The 9119-nt window shown below is 39.4% G+C and overlaps 1 protein-coding gene across 1 annotated transcript; it reads left to right on the top strand.

Moving 5' to 3' along the window:
- The first annotated feature begins 2534 nt into the window (after positions 1-2534).
- Positions 2535-9119, top strand: LOC135204871 (uncharacterized). Its single transcript, XM_064235093.1, has 2 exons — positions 2535-2669; positions 4808-9119. Exon 2 carries the CDS (start codon positions 4818-4820, stop codon positions 8556-8558), a length of 3741 nt encoding a protein of 1246 aa, XP_064091163.1. The 5' UTR covers positions 2535-2669; positions 4808-4817; the 3' UTR covers positions 8559-9119.

Genomic DNA, 9119 nt, shown 5'->3' on the forward strand with positions numbered 1-9119 from the left:
TTGATATATGTAAAAAATTATTGACAGATAATAATTTGCTCGATGAGATCCTCATGCGCCATCCTCACTTTGGTGGATACTGAATAAATCAGCTGTTATGTAATACTGATTAAAGATAGGTACAACCTACCTACGAAATCAAACTAAATTTAATTTGTATTCCATATGAATTCATTTGTATAACCTTTGATATATAGAAATGAGCAATATTATTTTAATATGTACTAAATATCTGTCTATACTTTATTTTGTATTCCTTTGTGTAACCCTCATTATGTGCTGTAGATGTAAACAATACTGTTTTGATATGTACTTAAATGTCTGTATATACTTTATTTTTTTACTATTTTTTTTCTTTAGGCATAACTTAATTACAATGTAGATGTAAACAATATTACTGTATTACCATGTACTCAAATGTCTGACGCCAATGGGCGCAATAAATTGATTAAAAAAAAAAAAAAAAACCTTAAACTTACACAGCGTAACTATTTAAAGCATGGGATGCAGTGTTACCATGCGAAAACACCACAGGCGGATAAACAGATGAAAATAATAGAGTATAGTGGGATGCAGCAAACAGCAAAAATCTGGAACGATGAAAGAGGAATAATTGAATAACATCTCCAGAGTGTGTCACTTGCATTGATTTGTAATACAAGAAGACATATATCTTAGGATAGATTGGGTGAGGTTTCTGCTGAAGTTATTCATCTGGAATTCTTCAGTATTTGATATACACAGAGACCCATTACATTTCGGGAATGAGATTCCAAGTCAGAATAAGGGAGAACTACCTACATTTGTGAAAGGTATAATTCGATCTGCTACTATGGTAGTTCTTGGATGGGGTGGTTCTCTTGGGGAAGAGAGTGCGAGGACCAGAGATTAAGACAGGTAGCTGGGCACTGATAAGTAGTACAGACTCGCACCCTGAACAGAAATGACTGAGACAGTAGATTTGTGTTTTCTTACATTTTCTTACTTTTAAATATATTATGGCGTACAATTAATGGAATTGTATGTGTTATACATCGGCGGAAAGGCCGCGGAACGCTCTATCGGATGGAAGTGAGAACAACGCGACTTGATGATTGGATACAATGAAAATAGGGAAAAGGCGTTTTCCTTACAAGAGGGGTCCTTAGCAGGTTAGGTGAGGTGAGGTTAGTCTAGAGGTTAGATTAGGTTCAGTTTGTTAAAGTTTTTTCCTTATATTTTTACTGTTTTTTCTGCTAATTTTGAGGGTAGCTAGTTGATAGGTTTGGTTAGGAGTTTGGAGATGAAATTCACGATTTCTCAATAGTTTTAGGTGATATATTTTAATAATGTCTGACCTTTACAACTATATCTTAAATTACTTCTTTTCTGTGGTTCTCATCCACAGGGCTCATCTCTCCTACTCTTAGAATGATATCCACACCCTTTTCATAATCCTGTCAGCTTCTGAGCCCTCAGAAATGACCAGACCACCTTTGGAATAGCACCAGTTCATTGTTTACATTCTAAAAAGCTTATGTTCCTCCCAGCCATTAAAAAAATCCTAGAGGCAAGTATGTGTGTGTGTGAGGCTGTTTTGGGCCAATTTTGAGGTAATGAAAGCGCAGTTTCTGGCAGAATATTACTTATTTATCATGATGTTATGTTAAAAGTATCCAATGTAGGACTTTATTCACCAAGAAATGCTGTGCATTTGTGGCTTTACCATCCTGCAAGGCCCGAACGGGGTTAGTGCCGTCAGTGGACATAGCTGCAACCCTTTCATTCGTTTTACTGCACCTCCTTTTATATATTTTTTATCGTTTAAAAACTCCTTTTATTTATTTGTTACGAGTCATCTGGATGATAGATGAAATTGATACTAATTGTGTTTTTTTTTACTTAAGTTTTTTTAAAAGGTTTTCGAAATAAAAATAAGTTATTTAAACAGTTATACGTAAGGGACACACACACACACAAACCTAAAGACAAGATTCCCCTAATATTAAAACCCTCTCATTATTACCTTAACACCTATAATAATAATAATAATAATAATAATAATAATAATAATAATGAACCAAACAAAAAACTTCTTTCAGTTTTCTTCTGAAGATTGAAAAAGAAACCCACAAATTCAATTTGTATCTTGTTTACTTCTAAGTGTGGAGTAAAACTAAATGTAAATACTTAGAAGTAAACAAGATACAAATTGAATTTGTGGGTTTCTTTTTCAATAATAATAATAATAATAATAATAATAATAATAATAATAATAATAATAATAATAATAATAATAATATATATATATTTATATATATATATATATATATATATATATATATATATATAATTATATATATATATATATATATATATATTATACATACAGACAATGAAACAAAAATTATCAAAAGAAGACAAATGATTCTTTAAAATTCATAAGCAAACATCATTACATCCAGGATATCAATACACGAGAAGTGAATATATACATCTCTCAAAGGTGAGAGAGAGAGAGAGAGAGAGAGAGTTCTCACAGCAAGCAAGGACCATCAGTCTAGCACAGGACGCCGAAGAAGAAGGAGGTACCGCTTACTTGACCCGTGGACCGACGGACCAGGAGGGCCATATCTTCGCTGGGGGCCAAATACCTTCACCTACTTTTCGACAACGGCGTACGTCACCAGGTTAGGAGATTTTTATTAATTAAGTAAGGGTGCTAGTTATTATTATTATTATTATTATTATTATTATTATTATTATTATTATTATTATTATTATTATTATTATTATTATTTTATTTTAAAGGTGTTAAGGTAATACTGGGGTGTTTTTTTATATTGTTTTTAGATTTTTTGTACATGAAGAGGAATTGTTCATATTTCGTTGTCTGTGTGTGTGTGTGTGTGTGTGTGTGTGTGTGTCTCACGTATAACTGTTTAAATAACTGTTTTTTTTTCGAAAACCTTTAAAAAAAACTAAGTAAGAAAACAAACAATTAGTACCAACTTCATCTCTCATCCAGATGACTCCTAAAAAATAAAAATATTTTCAAACGATTAAAAATATGTCTATAATTCATCACCATTTGCGTATATAATTAAATGCAATGAATTGAAGATAACACCGAAATTATTTTTAATTAACAGCGGTACCTACGTGACTTAATTATTTAAGCTTTCTGCTTCGAACGTGAGTTTTCGGAGATGAAGGTCCGGCAAACATTACGGTTCAGTTGAACAATTATTAGTCTAGTTAACTGTAGTACTACGAGAGAGAGAGAGAGAGAGAGAGTGTGTGTTAACGCTAACTATCACTTGTTCTGTATATATTCACCGCTACAGAGAGAGAGAGAGGTTCGTTAAATAGTTAAAAAATAGACAACTCTACAGTACTAAATCCTGTACACACACACACACACACACACACACACAGAGTTAACGCTAACTGTATCACTTGTTCTGTATATATTCACCGCTAGAGAGAGAGAGAGAGAGATAATTAAACTGTTAATCCACCCTATGGAGGTCAGGATGGAAAGAAAGAGAGAAAAGAAGAGAGGAGAGAGAGAGCGAGAGAGAGAGAGAGAGAGAGAGAGAGAGGTTTGTTAAATATACTTATACAATAGACTACTCTACGTACAGTACTAAATCCTGTATTCACGGAGAGAGAGAGAGAGAGAGAGAGAGAGAGAGAAGAGAGAGATGATAGAGAGAGAGAGAGAGAGAGAGAGAGAGAGAGAGAGAGTTCAACTGTTAATCCACCCTAAGGAGATCAGGATGAGAGAGAGAGAGAGAGAGAGGCACATTGCCCTGGGACGTGAAACTTAAGTTTGGGTAAACGGACATCGTAGCCTAGACGGGATAGAAGAAGTTCACTCGCCTGTGACGTCACACATCATCTTCTTCCTCTTCTTCTTCATAGTATTCCTGAACATTACTTCCTGTTTTGGAGGTATATATTGAAAGAATGGCGTTTACATCAATACGCCGAGGATGTTTACTGGTCCGTACTTGTATTATGATGCATTTGGATGTGTTTTAAACATTCATCGAGGTAAATATATTTAAATATATCTCGAAGACGACTGGTCGTTCTCGAAATATTGAAGTATGGTCTACAATTGCATTGAAATATTTAGGAATGCATTTTAAACAATAACTAAAGTAAATATATTCAAGTATATTTCACAGACTTGTAATATCTAAATATTTTAGTATATTTTCAGGAAATTTTTTAATATAATTCTGCGACGATGGCCAATTTTGTCTCTTGGGCCGAAGATATAAACTAAAAATTATCCCCAGTCACCTAAAAGATATTCCAAAATTTCAAGAAAATAGTCCCTGAATTATAATTAAATACATTTACCTCAAGGAAGGCTTTAAAATACATTCTAATGCACTGTATCCCAATGAACAGTATCAGCTTTCAATATATACCTCCAAAACAGGAAGGAGAAGAGAGAGAGAGAGAGAGAGAGAGAGAGAGAGAGAGAGAGAGAGAGAGAGAGAGAGAGAGAGAGAGAGAGAGAGAGAGAGAGAGAGAGAGAGAGAGAGAGATCCATTTTTCTTATGGTGCCATTTCTAAGTCTATCTTGACATTCCTGATATTCTTCGTAAAAGCTTTATCCTCAATCTGTCAAAGTCTTGTAAATCCCAAATTTACAACTGGATAAATTGTTCTGCTCAGTTGCAGATTAGACTAAGAAAATGTACTACAACATCTTACTCGCATTGCTAATCTTCATTACTGAAAACACCAGACACAAAATGCCTATTTAGTTCCTGGTAAATTCTCTAAAATATGTGACTTTGGTTTTCAGGGACTTCCAAATGCAGTTATCATGGGCAGGCAGGGTCCTGCTCTCCCTCTTCCTGAAGAGCATCTCCTCGTGCCACGCAGAAGACGGCTTCGCCATGAACATCCAGTCCGACCCGCTCTTTGATTATCTGGTGAATTCGAACTCTAATTTCCCCAGGAGTGGAAACATCCCAACTGCAGGCAAGGCCACCTTCAACATCTACCCGACATTCGTCAGGGACGGCGGGCCTGAACGCGGAGACAGTATACCCCTCTGCGAAGAAGGCGAAGACGCAGCGGGTGGCAGGTGCCGCACGAACCTACAATACACGGATACCCAAGGCAGGGCATCTATCAGAGGGCAGCAAACCAGCAGTAGTTCCACTCCAAGGCAGCCTAATCAACATCAGGCACATCCTCCCTCTATCAACTATGGCAATGCTGTCCACATAGAAGGTAACTTCCAGGGGAATTCTAGTCCAGGCTCCGCGCAACATCAGAGGAACGCTTCAATTACTACCGGACAGCCGACTCACCCGCAATCACCGCTGGTGTCCTTCAACATGCATTCTGAGCCACATTTTTACCCGAATATACCAAGTACATTCCACCCTTCTGTCCCAAGCAACAATCACCAACACAATCCAGGGCAATCAAGTACTACTACTACAGAGAGAACCGTTTTCAGAATCAACTCGAAACTGCTCGTAAACACCTCCGACATTTCTACTCTCGTGGAACTGTTACGTCGACAAGATCAACATTTCCACGAAGGGGAATTCTCCAATGTAAACATTAACACTCAAGGCCAACAAAACCCTGATCATTCTAACATATTTCCAGTGACTTTCCCAGGGCAAACAGTCCATGATTCTTCAGCACCAACCAACAATACCCAGGCGATGATACATGACATGTTACAGCCTGCCCCACTCCCAGGAGCTGCCACACCAATACCTGCCTTTCTGCCCTTGACAAGTCAAGACTCTCCACTGACAGAGAGTCAAAGCTTGGCAATTCTAAGAGGTCAAATTTCCCCCCAAAATCTGCAACACCTTCCCAATGTACCAACTACAGCGGCTACCGTCATACCCACGTCAAACACCGTGAACATCCACGTTCCGAGTGGGTCTGCAGTCTCCACGCACCAACACCAAGCTGACATAGCTGACATCCTGACTAACCTACAAATTCTGACCATTCTGATGAATCAGGACAACAAGACAAAAGCAGTTATTAATGGGGTTGCACATAATAAACAACCACCTTTATACTTTAACGGCAACCAAGAACAGACCGTTGGCGAGAACATCCCACAGTTACGCCATTTTGCCGACTCAACGGGTGTGAATCCTTTCGATCAACTCCAAGTTCAAGCGCGTACTCAACCTCTTGGTACTGGCAGCCTGCCACTTTATGCTAATCAGTTTGGTTTCACTGCCAACCAACAGTCCGATACTAAACGTGACTATTCCCTCGATGAAAGACAAACTGGGGGTGAAATCAGATCTCATAAACCTTCCCTGTTCAATATGCAAGCATTCCAGAGAAATGGGAATCCGAATGACACGGGGACCATGACAAGCAATCCCAGAATCAATTCTGCCAGTATTCTCAATTCCTGGCCAGGATCCCAAAGCCAGAATGACTATAATAGTTTGCTCAGTCAACTCATACTCAAGCAAATGTTGTTGTCTGAATCGAAAGACTCGACACACACACTTACCGCCGAACAAAACACAAAGCTGCCAACTAGCACCACATTTCAGGTGGTAAAACCAGACAACACTCCTCATCCACAAGACACTCCAGGAGACATCTTGGAGCTGAAGAATACATACACAGTCAACACTACAAAACCTGGTGATATTAGAAAACCATCACCGAACACAATATCTCCGGAGACGACACTTTTACAGAGTGTGATGCCGACAGCCACTTCACCCTTACAAAATGGTCAGACCATCTCTTTATTGACTACAGATACAAGCACAAGCCATTTGGGCACAGCAGAGTTAGATAACAGCAACTCTCTTGATAGCACACTACAAAACACGCCATCTTCTGTCTCTCACTTAACCCCCCAAGAAATACAACAGCTGGAAACGTATCAAACCCTCGTGAACGCATTCAATAATCGGTACCAAAACCCAGCCGAGGAGGGCCACCAGAATTACGTGAACGATGCCACGACACACAGCTCTCAAGATCTGATTCTTGCCAGCATTCTCCAGGCTCAAGTCCTGAAGAAGCCTGACCCTACGCCACCATTCCTCGGACCTAACGATCCCTACGTTCCAGCAATTCACGGCGACAGCATAGACACCCTGCACTCATTCTTTGCCCAGCCACCAGCACCAGCACCAGCATCTGTACCAGCGGCTCCTCCGACAATTAACCCACCCTTCCGAAACACCATCCTGCCAGCAGGAGTTCCGTTCCCTGTCCGGGCTGGAGGCGGAGGCGGAGGTGGTGGAGGTGGTTCCAGTTACACCAGCATCCAGGAGTGTCTCAAGAACACTGCGTGCGCTCTCTTCCTGGCGGGCATTGTGGCCACCGGGACAACGGCTGCCCTCGCCATTCCAGTTCTGACACCCCTATTTGGAGCCGGCTTCCTGGGGAAAAGACGGAGAAGAGGAATTCGATACTTTATCATCAGACCGGAAAAAACTGTCGAATTTATAGATAATTATTTCCAGTACCTCAATGGAACAAATACAGAAGAGATTACTGAAGAGGCAAAGTGCATTTACGACATCTTCAGGAACCCTGATGCAAGCTCTTCAACAGCCGTACTGGAAAGCCTCTTTAAGTACATATTTGAAAATAGAAATAAGACACTGATTATTTCTGCAAATGAAATTCTTACCATCAGCAAAGATTCCATAGTAAATACTTCATCAGTGTTGTCAGCAAACAACACGGAAATGGGTATAACAGAAGAAATTGTACGTCAAGAAAACAATAGTAAAATTAATAACTCGGCATTGAGCAATATGAGTAATCACACGTCAAATCATTCAGGCTTATTGGATGACGACCAGGCACTTTCTAAATGGACTGCTGAAGAAGCTCAGGACACAATACCACTCGATGTAAACTCTAACAGTGAGTCTGACATTAATCAGTACATGCAGACATTCCAAGTGAGCTCACTGCCAAACTCAGACAGAAACCAATTAAAAGAAAGAACGGCTCATTCCGAACACCAGCAGGAGAGAATTACAGAATCAGCTTACGAAAGTATGCAACATTTTCCCAGTGCAGAGTGGCTTCAAAACAGGTACACTCCCCAGAGGTTACGTCCCACACCACCACCTAATGTACTCATAAGAACAGCTCCAATCTTTCCCAACCTAAAGTATACGCATCCTGGTAATACTTTAGGAGAAAAACTTCAAAATTACCTATCAGCTGCCAAAAGTCAAATGGAAACACACAACCTTTACCAACATGTACCAGGCTTTCCATCATATATTACCACCGCCACACAGGCACCTAGTTTCGAGAATCTTTTCTCTTTTACCGCTCAACTTCCGGCGAATACACCACAAGCCGACCATCAGCCTAGGAACAAACTTGGTCTGGTGGGATCTGATAGTTTCCAATCAAATCAGTCGCATGAGAACAATGCCAACGCTTCTTTGGGGATCATCAACTTTTATCATAACTTGTGCCATGCTCTCAGTGAACCAGGAATACCTCGTAGCATCGTCACTTCCTTCATCGCACAGAGATGCTTAGCATTTGTTCAGGCTGGCCTCATCCAGTAACAAATGCCTGGAGCGACTACAAATACTGAGCATTAGCGCTTATACGCCATTTCGCTTACACGAGCATGAACGGTTATGATCCGTTTAGTGTAAAAAATAATTCAAGGCGACCTTCTGATGTCACTACCATATGCATCCCAATCTATAGGTGCTAAGCAGATTTTGCCTATATTTGGGTCCCAATGACTAATATTTTGCACTGATATGGGTACAACCACCTAAGATTGGGAAACCGTACCCAAAACTGTCATGGAGAAATTTTCCACACACAACAGCTGGTTCTGAATGTACTTTACATTCCTTTCAAGACTTCTGAAGACAGGACGTTATCCAAACTGTCTGCATTCCACGCTAATTCAAAATCTACTGACCTCAGTACAACAATCCACAAAGATTTTCTTACCTCACTGCTTTACCTATTTCACTAAATAGGTCCGGGTTACTGGTACCTGACCCTATAACTGTACACTTTTGGGTTTCGTATAATTCTGTTTCTTGTTAATTATTTGTTTATTTTATTGTTTTAATGTGTATTTATTCAATAAATTATATCTTAAGAAA

Source organism: Macrobrachium nipponense, chromosome 47, assembly GCF_015104395.2.
Source record: "Macrobrachium nipponense isolate FS-2020 chromosome 47, ASM1510439v2, whole genome shotgun sequence".
Classification (NCBI taxonomy): domain Eukaryota; kingdom Metazoa; phylum Arthropoda; class Malacostraca; order Decapoda; family Palaemonidae; genus Macrobrachium; species Macrobrachium nipponense.